Raw genomic sequence first — 16,595 nt, forward strand, 5'->3', positions numbered from 1 at the left:
GGTTTTGCCTGTTTACCCTATTCAGCGCAGTACATCAAAAACAGAAACGCCAAAGACTACAAGGAGGAATTTCCAGAGGCAGCCGAGGCCATCATCAACGGTCATTACGTTAACGATTATTTAGACAGCAAAGATACAGAACAGGAAGTAATCAGTCTGATCAACGATATTCGGTTCGTACATCGAAACTTTTGATCTAATTCTCCATGCGTTTTGAAGGCGATCGATGAGAAAGTTCTTCCTCCGAAAGATTTAGGCCTATTCCCGAAAGGAATTGAAATAGAGTTAGGTATTCAATGGCTCAGCAAAAGACATGTTTCTTTTTCCTTGAATCTCAGGGAAATTGACACCGCGCTGATTGATTGAACGATTTTCCCTACAATGCGTCAAATATTACGAATCATAATGACCATTTACGACCCACTCGGTCTGCTGGTTGCATTCATTATACAATGGAAGATAATAATACAAAAACTATGGAAACTGGTTGCAATTGGGATGACGAAGTTAACGATGAAATATTTTCTGACTGGAAACGCTTTACAATAGAGTCGATTTGGGGTCACTTTTGAATTTCTCAAACCCTGGGGTCTTAAAAGCTTCGTTTTGGTCCAAAACTCATCCAACTTTGTCGAATATCATAACTTCGTATCTTTTTAGACAAAAAAGTAATTAGCTCATTATCAGGTGTATGTTTTTTGGCATTGATAAACAAGAAATTCAATTGACACCACTGCTGGGTGCCTAGCGAAGACCACTTTTCATGCCATACTTCGTGGGGCACAAGCAGTGGTGTCAATTGAATTCATGGTTTAACAACTCAAAAAGACATACACCTGTTAAACAGTTAATAATTTTTTTTTGTCTAAAAAGATACGAAGTAATGACATTCAACAAAGTTATTCAGCGGAAAATATCCTGTAAGAAATTTATTAATTGGCACAAAAACCATTAGCAGGCTCGGTTCCACAGAAGAAACAAAAAATGATGTTGATTTTTCAGTACAAAATATTCAATTTGCCCATACAAACCTAAAAGTTCAAATTTACTCATGTAAACGTTGCTTAAAAATTCCGCAAAAAATCATGGATGAGTTTTGGACCAAAACGAAGCTTTTGAGACCTCAGGGTTTGAGAAATTCAAAAATGTCCCCAAATCGACTCAGTGTACTGTACAAACTTGTTCTCGGGGCCATATACCAAGGCTATATTTTGGCGCGACTTTTCCAGAATTGTGCAAATCAGTCCAATTGCATGTGCTCGTTGACACAAGCGTATTTTCGTTACATCGCCAAAGGCGTAATTCGTTGTTCTTTTGAGGGTGGGATATCAAAGGTTGCTCCTGTTAAAACCCTTTCCATCCCAAGGCTCGAACTGCAGTCAGTCGTGCTGGAAACACGTCTAGCGGAGTTCATACTCAAAAACCATCAAATACCAATCACTGAAAAGTTTTTTTGGACCGATTCGGCAACAGTGCTGAACTGGAACCACTCGGATACACGCAAGTATCATTCATACGTGGCGTGTAGAATAGGAGAAATCTTAACCTCTACGAACACCAAGGAATGGAGGTGGGTACCTTCTCGCAGAAACGTAGCCGACGAAGCCACCAAGTGAGGCTGGTAAAGGAAGAATTAATCGACGTCAACCGCTTCCACAAGTGGAAGAGAATGCTACGAACAATCGCCTTTGCATTTCGTTTCGGGACACCACGAGGTATCAGCAACACAACAATTGAACCGAAATCCTTAGAGGTCCTGGATCAGAAGTATCTACATAAAGCCGAGACGGTACTGCTGCAAATTATCCAACGAGAATCGTTCCCGGAGGGAATGATTGTACTTCAAAGAAAGCCTGCGGGGTTGGATCAGCTTACATCGATGAGGAGGGATTGGTCAGAATTAACGGTCGTATCGGCGCCGCCCCCAACTTGCCGATCGATGCTAAGTGTCGTTTAATTCTTGCCAAAAACAATCCTATAACGTTCCTTCTTACAGATTCGTACCATCGCCGCGTTGCATCGGAATGTAGAGACCGTTTTCAACGAGATTCTTCAGCGCTTCTACATACCAGGGATACGAAAGCTGATACGACCTATAAGTTCCCGCTGTCAATGGTGCAAAGTCTACGGGAGCGTTCCGACTCAACCGAAGACACAACAACCTTTACCAAAGGCTCGGCTACCAGCATTGCTGCGACCTTTCACATTCACTGGTCTGGATTACTTTGGCCCACTTCTGGTGAAAGTTGAACGTTCCCCTGTAAAGCGCTGGGTAGCACTTTTTACATGCTTCACGACACAGGCTGTTCACATGGGAGTGGTCCACAGGCTGTCAACAGTTTCCTGCAAGCTATGCATCCTCCGCTTTATAGCGCGATGAGTAGCGTCCGCTGAAATATATACTGATAACGGCACCAATTTAAGGGGCACCGCTAACGAACCACAATGATAACTTTTTGACGTCAACCAGGGGTTCCCAGAAATGTTCACTAACACAAATACAAAATGGTTCTTCAATCTACCAGCAGCGCCACATACCGGTGGCGTATGGTAGCGTCTGGTACGGTCCCTTAAAATCGCATTAGATGCCTTTCACGATGTACCTAGAGTTCCTGATAACGAAACATTCGAAACAATCTTCCTTGAAGTGGAAAGTATGATGCCACAGATGAGGCACTGGCACTAGCTCAGCATATTTTGGATGAGTTTCGGGAACGATAGGTTAGGGAATATCTTCCAACAATCGCTCCAAGTGGTTTAACAATACTAACCCCCTCGAAGAAGGCGATTTAGTTTTTGTGGTAGATGACACACGTCGCACAGCTGGATTCGTGGTCAGATTGGGATAAATTAATACAACAAATTAAATGAAACAGCGTGTTTATTTACACAAAACTGCAAGAAAAAACTGTTTGAAACCACTTTATGAATTTTTCTCGTGCATGCGTTGGATAGGGCAGTGTCCCATCTTAGTTGTAGAAAACTTCCAGACACGTAATGTTTTATCGTTTTGAACATATCGTAATAAGGATAAGGTGAGCTTATAATCATATTACCGACGTGAATATATTTTCAATTTTGTGTCTTTAAAAAAATGAATTAATATATTGAACTAAAATATCATCAACTAGTCGATGAGATAGATTTTACCACCGAGAACTTTGCATCCCAAGACATCAAACTTCTATGACTTGATTTACAGAAACCACGAAATTTTGTCCAGCACAAAGCAGGTTCTCTCCCACTGTGCGGCGTCTTAAAAGGTGCAATTTCTGCAATATATCGCAAAGTTATTTGATTGATTCAGAAGGGTTTTTCAATACTTTATATATAGGTACCTAATAAATAATGTGTGAGCATGCGACTCGCAAGCTGAAGGTTTCTTTTTATCCTACTCTGATTACTAAGCTCAGACAAAAGGTGCTTATAGAAAAAATCAAAACGTGTAATTTTTATTAGAATTCATACTTATCAAAATGAGTCGTCTTTAATCACATTAAGTATTTGGAAATGAAACTAAAGTTTGTTTTTAGCTAATTGAATGCTTTAGTCGTACGAAATTTATACTATTTGAGACCAATAATGTGGTAATTAATTTCCTTCATTCGGGCACAGATGTTATCTAATGAACAGCTAAACATAATATAAACAATGAGTAATCTCAACATAAAACACAAAATGATCTATTTATTACCAATCAGTTTAAGTATTTTAATTGAGTTTTTGTATGCTTTCACCGTGCAATGGTTTACGAAAAATGTATTTCATGCTATTATCACTTCACATCAGTATCCATGGAAACATTTGACCAGATTGATAACTAATCATTTTTTAACATTTGTCCAATCAAAAATTTCAAAATTTTGACTATTAAATTGTTTTAAGACATTTTCGGTAAGAAAATTTACGATTACAGACCCTATTAAAGGAAACTGTTTTCCAAGATGTAAATTGATGTCATTATATCTTGCTTTCGATCGTTTGTCATGCTGTAAAGCGAAACTATTCCTCAAACCATACCACACACGCATTTATTGCAGATACTCTCTCCTCCCCAAGAAATTTTTGAATGATATTCTGTTCGATATTTTCAAAGCCTCATTCGATTTTTATCAGTCCTAATTGAATGGTTATAACTGAAATTTTAGAATTGTTTCAAAGTACAATCGTGGGAAGAAGAGAATCGAATAAAATATTTTAAGTAATAAACACTTAGATCTGAGGGGGAGGTGAAGGGTACTGATCTATCCAGATTTTTTTTATAGGTTATGGCCATCCACAGAACAACAAATATTTGTGAGTCATGCATTCGTGTAACGCTGGACTAACGAATTTATAAATGAAAATACAGTTGAGCGATTGTAATTCACAAAACGGACACTTGAGTATCTTTGTTTGTAATTTAGCTTGTGCTTTGAAAGAATATTAAAAGAAATGTGTGAATAGAAATAATTATGTGTTGTATAAGTTGCCTGGTGCGAATTTGCATGTGTTGAGTTCATCACAACAAAATAGTGAAAAATTACTCATTTATAGTCTCTTTGAAGTTAGAACTCCATCGCCAGTTGAACTACAGAAAGAAAGAAATATACATTTTGAATGACATTATTAATATACTAAAGCAATCTTGAAGCAAACAATTTAGAAAAAATATTTATTATGCGTATTTTTTTTTTAATATTAATTTTGAGTATAAGAGTTTAATCAGAAGCTTTTGAGAGGCAGGATTTGGATTCGGGAAATATATTGTTTTAAGAAAGGATTCTGTTGAAAGGATTTTAATTAATCCGTTTAGCTTAGAAAAAAATTAAAATAAAGTTTACAATATATACGACCACAATCACAGCTTTCAGTCAGAGAATCAGAGGATGGAAGTTTTCAGCAAATGCAACGCATGTTAAATTCGAACATATTATAAACAGTGTCGATCGAATGAATAAAGATTTTACAATCAGAGCCTAGGGCCTATTTTCAGTTCGCGTGAAACTGAACGGGTACAAATATCTTTTCGTCAATAATTTGACAACGCGATATGCTTTGGTACGCCATCAAGGACCTTACGATCCCACTCGTTGCTATCAAGCCAAGTCCATGGAACATCCTACGGCTATAATGAGCCATAAAAATAAAAATAAATAAATAAATAAATAAATTAAGTGCGATGGTGCGAGTATTCCAGGACGCTGAACATTTGCACCAATTTAATGAACCTTCTAGCCGATTTGTTTACTCGTGGTGTTCGTCAGTCCAGTTTATTCCATACTATCTATCTAATTGTTGTTTTTCTATATTTGAATTCATTTAAAAAAATTATTCGATGAATAAATGTAATAATAATAATAAAAATGACTAGGTTTTATAACATGGTAGAATCGTTGATGAGTGGTTGAGTCGAGAGACATGAAGTTCCAATCGGACTCGTTGCTTCAAACCTATTATTGCTGTTTTCATTTCGATTCGATTTCGAAGAGCCAACAAGACCGATTGGAATTTCATCTTTAAACTATTCCCCGACAATTCTATCACGTTACATAACTTAGCTATGCCGCATTGTTGAGTTATTGTTGGCTAAATAAGATTTGTTTCGTGCATTTTCACGGGAACTGTAAATTGATCTTAAGAGTTAATAGAAACTTCGAGTAGAAATTTTTGGATAATTTGTGACACATTCGTGTTCCACCCAAGATACCTTTTCTATTCACTAGCATAAGTATGAGTTCCTTTATTTGCCCAGTTATGCATTCGTAATACCAGCTTTCCTATATGAGAGCGACTTCAACAAGCTGTAAAGCTGCTTGAACTTCAAAAATACCAAAGCGCCTAAGTCGCATCGCTTTAAACAAGCCAACATAGCCAGTAATCTAAAAAATGCGCAAATTGAAAGCTGCCACTCCGATTTGACCTGAAGATCGTGCATTTATCTTTTTAGTGAATATCGAGAACGATGTCCTTTAACCGAACTTGAGCCGTTAGTGTGTGATTGTCCATTTTGAACATAACTTTTAAGGGAAAAAAATTAAAAGTTTGTATTGTTAGAAAACCTGAGTATCACCTAAGGGTACAAGTTGAACACATCTCTACAGTGATCGTGAAAGTCGAATCAAAGATATTTGCAGCTTGAAATTCTGCGTATATCAAGGAGGACTACACTGGAAGATTTATTTTTAAATTTAGGCACCTTCACTGACTTCTGCGAAATGCTCTGGACTGTATTCTGTGCAATGATCTTGTTCTGCAGCCTCGGCACGAAAACCTTTGAAATTTTGTTTATTTTATCAACATTAGATCAACTTGATATTCAGTATTCGACGTGCTAGCAAGCAGCTTCAAATGCAATGATCTTCCTAAGCATCTTTCCATCAATAACATATCCATATATTTTTAGGGACCATTAAAGGGAAACAAGGCCAAACTATTTTGAAAGATTGACAAATATGTTTAATAACTTTAAAATAAAATATGATCGGTACTCCGTACAAACTTCGTTTATCAATCGTAATGCTTTGTGTGTGATCTAGCTAAGTACATTAGAATAAGCAGTCGTTACACCGTGAAATGTACAAAACATGTATGAAAAAGTTTAGCAAAACCAATCCTAATTTATTAAAAACAACAATTATGAGAAATGATCACCTCAATAGTTTCTGGTCGTTACGTTTTGTGTAATAAGCTTGTGTTTACAGTTTTCATTGGCCAAATGTTTCCACAGAAGCAATAGTTGTAGATAAATGTATGCTGAACTTTTTTTTTCAAAGCTTTTTGAAGTATTTTGCGATACATTTATACAATTTTATTATGACACTTTCTAAGTATGCCTTTCAAAAGCGTACTTAGATGACTTTGTTTCAACCCTAAGTGAATTAAAATGCAACTTTTTTGTAATGGTCAGAATTGAATTGTTGCTATTACATATATTCCTTTTCGCTTGCAATGTTGCATTTTTTTCAAATTTTAACTAATAAATTGAAATATTTTAATGAGATTAAGGGATGATTTCAAAGTTTTTGAAAAAGGGTGCTCCTAGTGTAAAATAACGTAAAAATTTTGGGATAGTAAAAATTGCGAACTTTAATGAATTATGTTGGAAATTCATAGGCGGTCATTGCATATATCACACTTACCTTGTTAGTCGGATTCTCCAAAACCCTTATGGACTCTTCGGGCAAAGTGGTCTCAACTATTGGCAGTCGTTGTTCCTGAACACTGGCCAGTCTACGGAAATGGAATGTTATTACGAAAATGTCTTCCACGGGTTTTTAACTTAGAGCGATTACCTTTTCAAGGTGACCAATGTCCCAGTTAATTTCTTGCATCTTCTCAAAGCTGATTCAAGACGATCGGGCTCTTCCTTCAAAAATGTTTCTTCGCGACAAAGTCTCTCCATATCTAACGATAAAAACGTGCGTAAGTCTTGTTGTAGTCTAGGAAATCGAATTTTCAACTCGGCAACCGTTTTGCTGTGAATTTAGAAATATTAGGTAAATTATTAACTCTGGTTTGGTCAAACAATCACAGGAATGCGGAGGCGTACCTTGCTCTACTTAACACTAAAGCCATATCTTCAACGGCTGTCATGTTTACTCTTGTGCGACGATTGATGACTTCGCCTCTCAATCCCTCGACAGATCCCTCTAGGTCACTTAGGTCCTTCTCTAGTCGTACAACTTCTTGTTTATAAATTTCCTCGTCTCTTGTCAGTTTAATCTGAAAGTTATATAACTTAGTTGAAGCTTATGTGTTGCATTGAAAGCATGCTGTGCATGACACATACTCAAATTTGAACAAAAATCGAACGAGCATAAGTGACAAATAACAAAATCGGCTCACCCTTTCCTGTTCCGATTGGCACCAAAAAGCTCCACTACTGGATAAAAGTGTGGCTCTGATTCGCGTGAAAGTATCCTTTATGTCTTCCCTTATGGATACTGCTTGTGATTGTGTAAGTCGCCGCATGGCACGAACCTCGGTTCGCAGATCCTTTGCCTTCTTCTGTAAACTTCGTAAATTGTTATAAACTTCCGGCGGAAGTGACAGATCTGGATTGTATTGAGTCGTTGTCAATACGAGCGGCTTCGGGGGTGGAGATGGTTTGAGGCGGTCTCTTTCTGCACGGTTAACAAAATAATATGTCAGACGATAAAAAATAAACATAACAATTTTGATACTTTACCTTGTGATGATGTTCTAGGGAGGGTTGAAGATTTAATGGCTGGTTTTGAAGGTTTGGAATCAGCTGGAATAGGAAAGATTTAAATAGATTAATCTATATAATCGAAGTTTCAAGACTGGAAATTGCGTTGATTTTAAACGAAAAGGATGAATTCAACTGAAAAAAAATGGAAGAGCGAAAATTTTCGGTCAATTTATATTTGGTTTCTACGCAGGTCATCAACTTCTTATTACGATGTCAAAACAAGGATTTATCTAGACTCAAATGCACCAATAGTAAATTGGGAATGTCCATTCAAACACGTTGTTAATGGGGCTTATTCTGTGACTCGAGTAACGTAAATCGCAAAGTTTCATTTTTTCGTCCTGACTCCAGAAAAGTCTTCATGAAAGTTAGTATCTATGAGCTAAGACCAATAGCAGCTAATCCGAAACAAAATTTTGAGACTGGAGAGGCTGTTTAAGCAAGCCAAACGTTATGAAATTTCGCTAGTCACGACACGTGATTTGCAGAATACGCCCAAATCCATTATTAAAAATTAAAGAATCAACAAGCATTAGTAAATTTACTAACCCAGATGATGAGGAGAATATGACTTCGGTGTTCCTTGAATATCATCGCTAAACGAAACAGATTTCTCGAATGACACTGATTTATCTGTAAGAAGAAAATTGATAGACAATTTTTACAGCATTATTAATCCACTTAATACAAAGTTTACCTGGACTACTTCAAAATCAAGGCATACAGTGTATGTACTTCTTTTTCAATTATGTAACCGTTATTTTAACAAAACAAGGGAAAGATTTTTTTACCTGATCTGTACTGTGTTGGCATGCTGAGGAGATTCGGATTGTTACCAGGGACTGGTGGTGGTGGTTTCTGAGTCAACGCCTTTTGAACTAATCCGGTTAGATTAGCCAGTTGTCTCTCCATATGTTCGACTCTGATTCGATGCATATCCTCCGGCCTGTTATGAATGGAAAAGAGAACAAATAATGTGCAAATCACACAGAAACTAAAAATGGCAAGTTTAAAACGATGTTTCGCAATTATTCGACTTCAATGCGTGATTTAATCTTATCGTCACACATTAGGGATTGCAAAAAATCCTAATGAGAGAGTTTCAAAATTTGTCGTGCTGTATCTGTGTAACAACTGGATGGCCTTCCACAAGTTTGATAATTTTGAATTATACGGATTCTCGTATACACGTTTTTTTTAAGTTTCGCAGAACGCAAAAAATAGTACTACATCTTGAACACACTTCATACAGCTTCTTTAAGAATTTTTCATTTTTTTTTTCAAAGAACTTTCACTTTCAGAAACACTTGAACACAATAATTCCCTTGATTATTTATTGTTGGTAAGAAAGCTAAAAGTGCTAATCCACACTATCACGCTCTGATTAGAAATATGCATAATGCAGCGTATTTTAAAAAAAAACTGTCCAAGTGATTTTCCCAAGAGAAATTACACGGTAGGCGAGTTCAGTATGGTGAGTGTTCCCATTATGACCTTCGCATTTCTTGGACAATTTGAATTTTGAAAGTAGCATCAAATTCAAAAAGCCTTTATTCTAATGGCAGTTGTAGCATGTAATAAACATACCTCGGTACCAATATTGTATGACATACCCTGAATGCATAAAAATTGCAGTATAATTTCTCTCTGTCGTACGCCAACCGTTTAACAGCGGGCAATTATAGCATATAATTATGGTCCATCCAAGAGACATCTTCAAACTGTGGGTGTCTGAATGATGCTTTCCCATTTGAATTTACTTCAACAATGGATCTTGCGCAAACAGGTTTCATTTTGATTGTTGATCTCGTGTGGTGACGAACTTCTTCGCTCGCGCAATCATCTATCAATCAATTCTTTTTAAAGTGGTAGAATGAATCTGATAAAATCAAATTTTACCATCATACTCAGTCTGTTGGCAATAATTGAAAGTGTCAGTGAATCGGTTTTTTCGTTACAAAATACACCCAACGACAACTATACAGTTTTGAAAAATAAGTCGTTGAAGGAGCTTCTACTGCTGAGGAAAACTGTGTGTGAAATATCGAACAAATGTTTACGGGACACAGCCGATGATCCGCATTCGGAAAAGTTGCATGAAGACAGTTCTGAATTACCGGCCTCGGCAAGAAGTGACAGATGGCACACCGCAGCTATGCCGCTAACTAGTTCCGCTACAAGGTGCAAACTTAGTTCAATCGTCCCTGTTGTATTCAAGATACATTTTATTAGAGACTTTTTTTATATCACTAATATGGAAAAAAAACAAAAATTCTCCAAGGAAGCAGACTTATACTAACCTTAATAAATTTCAATTTTAGAAATTTTATGCTGTTCACGTTTTTGTTTTTAATACCAGGACCACATGTTTAAAAAAGCCAGCATGTGCTACGCTGGACAGCTGATTACGGTGACCTAGTAATGATTTTGTACTTCCACGCAAAGTGAAAAATTATTAATCATGTGGTAGCCTCAACAGATCGCTTTAAACTGATACCTACATATCAGTTGTGATCCTGATCCTAGAAGGTTGAAAACCATGAAGGAAGGCAATCATCGTCGAGTCGTTCGATAGCTGATAGCCTGCGTCCTTCTTTACCACATCATGTTTTGCAGGAATTTTTCAAAATCCGAAGCGTCGTTGTCATACATAATTGTTTGTATGTTTTGGTTGAAGAAGAAAAAAATGACTGCTTCGAGTGAATTTTATCAAATTTCAACAAAATAAAACATAAAATAATAAAACGTATGTAGCAAGATTTGGTTGTCAAGTTCAGATCTTCCTTCCGGGGAATCTAGGATTAGTACCTACTCTTCACTATTCGGCGAATTTACATTTTCACCGGAAATTTGAAATATTATCTTCCTTACCCTTGTGGAGCTGTCCCTAAACTCGGAAGCACCGAAACCCGAAACACTTGTTTTTTTTTTCTTTCAATATTCTGAATACTTTAGGTACAAAACGGAAAGATGTCGAAAAATTCACGGAACTTGAAAATTCAATGTCAATTGTTACCGCCGACTACTTTGATCTTTTGGTCACCAAACTTAAAATGACCTAGTAACATGCAATGTTTATGAGTTGACCCAAAACTGTCATAATTTACATTTCATTTATTTACATCAAAGCAATTTCAGGCGAGGAAATGAAAAAGGAAGGTATGATCGAATTGTTTAAAAAAACCTGGCTCGTGAACGATTATGAAAAATTCGTTTTGTAGGATTTATGTTCGTCTCTATCGTATTCAATGAAATTGATGGAATATTTTTTATAACTCTTCATTTAGCTTAAGATAACTTCACATTTAGAGAACATGTATGTTAATTCTTGAAGATGTTGAAATACATAAAAATTTAGGTGGCCCACGATACCCCACGAGCTATGATTTGCAAATCGGTTGCGTTTTGACTTTTTGAATAGCAATAATATTGCAATTTCATGAAAAATACCATTTCCATTTGAAAGAGTAAGACAAAACTATGACCATAAGTAAAGTGGCACAGTTTTGTTATAAACTTTAGGTTTCCCACCGAGATTCAATTTGCAGGTGCTTGATTAATACATACATAAGGCAATTTTTTGAGCTGGTTAAATAAAAAAAAACATAATATGCGTACACAAGTTGACAACATATGGAAACATTTGCTTACGCAGAGCAACAACGATGACAGTTGGATTGAGATTTTTATCCCACTACCCTATGATATTACAAACTTCTTCACTTCTTCTACTTTTAGGCGATCGGGCTATGCACACGAAGGAAAATCGGGAAAAATTCAATCAATTTTTCAGCTAAGTGTTACTTCGCTGGCATTTCTTGCGTTCGCGGGCTATCTGCTTTGTCTGATCGTACAGGCGATCAAAAGTAAAGGTAGGTACCTACTAGGTCTACTTCCAGGTACAATTAGTCTGGAAACAAGTTTTCAATTTTAATATATTTCAAATGTTCCATGTATTTGTAAGAGCCGTACACATAAGTAAATGTAAAAATGTGTTAAATTTTAAAGAAACTGATTTCTAAAGTTTTCTAGAAAGAGATTTGTTTACAAAAAAAAAATTTACTAATATTATTTTAAATTATTTAAGTATATGAGGTAGTTTTAAAATGGTGAAAATTGTAGAGATTTTTTACTTTTAAAATACTTGTGCAATTACTTTAAAAAATCAACTTTTGTTTACAATTACCGAGAATAAAATAATAATTTGTTAAAAACAAATAATTGCTTTTTTGTAATCTTTTTACCCATTAAAATTTATAATTCAATGTTTTAAAAAATTGAATAACTATTCAATATTGATTGAAATTCTTCTTTAGTACGACACCTCACACACTTTCTGAATAGAAGTTACAATCGACAAGCGCACTAATAAATACTACATACGCCTTCCTATTTCAGGTACCACATACTTTTATCCCACAATAACTGGTACAACAACCGCAGTGCTCAAGAAACGACGCCCTGTTATTAAAAAACGCCGCGACTTGGATTCGCACCGAAACGTGTCGGCGATCGACGGAGCCGCTAATAACGACTTCAGTGCACCTGATCCCGAAATTCTCTACACATCACTAGTGTTAGCATCTAGAAACATTATTTCCATGGAATTGATCAAATAAAGAGCTTATGTATGTGCATACCTGGTAGGTTCATATATCTGGTTAGCGCCGTGCCGTCCAACACCTTTGCCACCGTACAAGGAAAACTGTTCATCTGCGGATGATATATCCCTGGAAAACAAAAATAAAAAGGAATGTTTATAAAAATGTTGAAACATCAAATTAAATTTTCTAACGATTATTGCTGTTCTGAAAATAAATAGTCAGAAGACTTCGAAAAAGGTAAACATTGATTGATGGAATTGCTTTGGTTGCCAGAGGTTGCAGGAAAGATTTTTTGAAAAATTAATAAAGTTTGAACTTCTAGAACGGTTCAACCTGCAAACGAATACGGTTTAAAAAGCAAAATCTCAAAAAAAGCCTTCAAGATTTTGGTTCCGAGAAACATGTGAATGTTTTATTTTCAAAATTTTTTCAACCAAATTTTTTTTTTCGTTTTCAAAAGTACGACCAAGTACAAAATTTACACATAATTTTCAAGAGCTGCCTCCATAGTTTGTTTCTTACGCCCTTAGGACTTCATCCAATTTTTAATCACCTTTTGCATGCCAGAAAATTCCGAATGTTCTCTCGAAAATTCAAACTTTTAAGATAGCTTTATTTTAATCAAACACACATAAATAATAAGAACCATGGTACGTTACCTTTGCTCTTCATCGATAATTGACGCCACCTGGCCACCGCGCGTGCCGTATTGACTGTAATACGGCTCTTCGTAGGATCGTCCCGATCCCCCACGCTCTGGCGAACTCATGTATCCATCTTAAACGGGAGAGACAGAGAGAGAAAAAAAAGAGGGGAAGTTTTAACGGAAGCTGCATTGAAGGATGCCCATACTAATAACCTGGTATACTGTACAGCTGATCCGTGGAGTATGGATAAGCAGGGCCGATATTGTTTTTAGAACCGTACGATCGAATCGGTTTAGAGGGCAATCCTAGAATTGAAAAAAGAGTTATTTGACTATTTCGAGGCTTACTTGCTGGAAAACCACTCATAATTTTGGATTCGAACAAATGATACGTCTCTATTTAAAAAGTACATATGTATAACAAATTACACATTTCTTCAGGTTACGTACGTTTATTTATTTATTTGTTTATTTTTTTGTTGATTTGAATTTTCAGTTCGGCAACAATCGACAAGTAAAATGTTTTGACTCGTCTTCGATCGTTTCTTCACGAATAGATCGAAAAAAATCTGAATCGAATTTTGTGTAAATCAAATCTAATTAAGTGCGCGGTCGCATTCCAAGTATTTACACCGGCATATGGCGAAGCTACTAGGCACCGGAGCATCGATACGGATCGTCAAATCCCCGCTAAAGAAGTTGCTTATGCCCTAAACATATGTAGCTGGTGAACTCGTGCCATTCGATTTTGAGCAATGATTCGATCACCACGACATGCGTTAGAAAATTTCTCAATTTTGACCCGAAACAGCATCACCATAACATAGCTAAGAGGTAGCTGTGAGCTTTATCCGCGACGATCCAAACTAGCTCCAGCTAGAGGGTCATAGCTAGTGATGAATCATGGGGTTTTCTTAAGGCTTTTTAGGACGGGCAGAACGAAGCCAAATCATCGCGACAGTTGATGTCGCGAAATGAAACAATCGAAGATCAGTCGAAACACGAGGGATAAGTAATGTGAAACTGTCGAAAAAAAAAGTGAAACCGTAGGAATCCGAATTCGAGACACTTTTGAAAATAAGATAAAATAACAATTAGTACTTGTTTCGCTGGCTTCTTACCTGCAGGATTTTTGTTCCTGTCCGAATACATTCCTCTCGGTAAAGTTTGGGCTCCCATGTAGTATGGTGCTTTTCCAGCCTGTGTAATAGAGCAGCAAAACATTTGGTATATTATATAGAAGGTTAAGTATTGGAAGATTTGAAAAAAAAAAATACAAATTGGGATTCAATAACTATCCTTATTCTGACGGCGTTTTCGTTTATGAGAAGAAGCAACCTAGTTCTCCACGAGTTTTGCTCTAACTTGCCCAAATTTTGAACCACCGTAGAAGTTGTCAGTTATTGGGGGTAAGCATGAGGGTGAGTGTAGCAACCATTCATCATTCCGGGTGACGATTTTGTTTGTTTATAAAGAAAAACTTTGCCAGTGTTATAGTTATGAAAATCATTGAAACTCATATCAAAAGCATTAGGTACCTTATACCTATATAAAAATAAGTGAGCTGTAATTCCAAGTCAAAGATGTTCTAGTCGTTGTTTGATATCAATGCACAGTGGAAATTTTTTTAGCTCAAATACCAAACAAAAAGGAGCCGCAGGTTGGCAGACCTTAAATAATATTCTTCTTATTTATTTATTTATTCGATCCTAGGCTTCAGTCTTTAATCTTTACTAGTTTAAACTAAATATTATGAATACGCTAACTTAAATCTATTTTTGATTTGTTCTTTGGACATTTCTAGCTTTATCACATTAGCATGAGCGTTGTAGAACGCCATCATTCTATAAATAGGTTCATTCCGAGCGTAGTTCTGGATACGGTTTGTTAGCTGAAACGGCCTTATGCTGCGCAAACTGCTACGTCCTTCGTTAGGTGAGATTTGTGACAACAAATACGGTGAAAAATATTTTCCAGTGTTTAGATCTTTAAAAAACAACACGTCGATTGATTTCCTACGATTTTCCAGTACATCCAATCCTACCAGCATACATAAGGTTCGATAGTCCGGCATTTCGTCCTGCCAACCAAGGTTCCTTACACAGCAAAAAAAAAAATTGTAACATTGGACGATGTAATTTATGACGATGTTAGCCAACCTATGCATTTTTATTGATTTCGGTTAAAATATTACATCCAAACGATGTACACAATTCGAACACGTCATGTTGTGTAATATTCCAACTTACTATGTAGTATTACATCTAGTAGTCAATGTTTATTCCAATTGACATTTTAAATAGTTTTCGTGTCGGAAAGTTAAAACCGGATTGTGGAGCTCAGGAGGATTTGCTCTATTGGTAAGTAATATCAATATTGATAATACATCTAAGCAAAACTATTGGTGATAATTTCTTAACATAATTTAACTCTTTCAGGAATTTTGGCCATCGTTAATCAGCGATACAAAAAAGTTCAGGAGAAAAGAAAATAAAAACAGTTGTATTTGAGGTGAGTATTCTGCGTTCAGTTTTTTATTCGCCCTGTGAACTTTTTTATTCAATGTTTACAGAAATGGATTGTCACCGTTTGCAAATGCGAGGTTGTATGACCAATGGCCTTCAAAGGGACAGATTAAACGGAAACGAAACATTGTCAATCAGTGTTTTTTTCGCGTGTGAATGTCTGGCTGAAGGTAGAATAAAGGATATGATCGAACATTTCAACACGATACTGAAAGGTTCACCAACGCAGTTGTAATTGAATCCATTCTAATGCTTCCATCCTTCAATTATTAGTTTGTCATATTATTCATGGAATAAAATTTTTGCTTTAGTTTTTAATGGCTTGATTTACTATGATCAAATTTTCTGAACCCATTATACATACATAAGAAGAAGCTTTAATTATGAATCTCTAATTTGAATTGTCGATTTTTTTTTAACATATCGGAAATTATTCAAATTATAAAAATGATAACGGTTAGTGATCTTATCACAAGTTGTGTTTTACCTCTGTGCTCGATCTTGTCTACTGCGTATTTAGTTTTTTTTTACATCCAAAACGTGTAGTTGCTTGGGACATCAAAACAATGTAATATTAGATACCTTTAGCGACTCGAGTTATGTGCACGTTTTTGATGTAATATCGC

The 16,595-nt window shown here is 36.1% G+C and overlaps 2 protein-coding genes across 8 annotated transcripts in view; one reads left to right on the plus strand and one right to left on the minus strand.

The window, feature by feature from the left end:
* LOC129743099 (uncharacterized) overlaps positions 1-12,970 on the plus strand; it is a 17,532-nt gene extending 4,562 nt beyond the window's left edge. The window contains exons 1-3 of one of the 2 annotated variants that reach the window (XM_055735055.1): positions 9,968-10,375; positions 11,933-12,066; positions 12,593-12,970. In XM_055735055.1, coding sequence (XP_055591030.1) covers positions 10,068-10,375; positions 11,933-12,066; positions 12,593-12,813 — 663 coding nt within the window. In that variant the 5' untranslated portion in view covers positions 9,968-10,067 and the 3' untranslated portion in view covers positions 12,814-12,970. Of the gene's footprint in view, positions 1-9,967; positions 10,376-11,932; positions 12,067-12,592 lie in introns of those variants that run through there. The other variant, XM_055735057.1, reaches the window with a different exon arrangement.
* Positions 1-16,595, minus strand: part of LOC129743096 (coiled-coil domain-containing protein AGAP005037) — a 64,073-nt gene that overhangs the window by 6,370 nt on the left and 41,108 nt on the right. For 5 of the 6 annotated variants that reach the window (XM_055735048.1, XM_055735052.1, XM_055735049.1 and 2 more), the window contains exons 9-19: positions 14,566-14,644; positions 13,658-13,750; positions 13,458-13,575; positions 12,835-12,924; positions 8,986-9,140; positions 8,744-8,827; positions 8,171-8,233; positions 7,828-8,105; positions 7,532-7,704; positions 7,275-7,457; positions 7,122-7,212 (exon numbers count right to left, since the gene is read on the minus strand). In XM_055735048.1, coding sequence (XP_055591023.1) covers positions 7,122-7,212; positions 7,275-7,457; positions 7,532-7,704; positions 7,828-8,105; positions 8,171-8,233; positions 8,744-8,827; positions 8,986-9,140; positions 12,835-12,924; positions 13,458-13,575; positions 13,658-13,750; positions 14,566-14,644 — 1,407 coding nt within the window. Of the gene's footprint in view, positions 1-4,526; positions 4,571-7,121; positions 7,213-7,274; positions 7,458-7,531; positions 7,705-7,827; positions 8,106-8,170; positions 8,234-8,743; positions 8,828-8,985; positions 9,141-12,834; positions 12,925-13,457; positions 13,576-13,657; positions 13,751-14,565; positions 14,645-16,595 lie in introns of all 6 variants that reach the window. The other variant, XM_055735053.1, reaches the window with a different exon arrangement.

Source organism: Uranotaenia lowii, chromosome 2 (assembly GCF_029784155.1).
Source record: "Uranotaenia lowii strain MFRU-FL chromosome 2, ASM2978415v1, whole genome shotgun sequence".
Taxonomy (NCBI): domain Eukaryota; kingdom Metazoa; phylum Arthropoda; class Insecta; order Diptera; family Culicidae; genus Uranotaenia; species Uranotaenia lowii.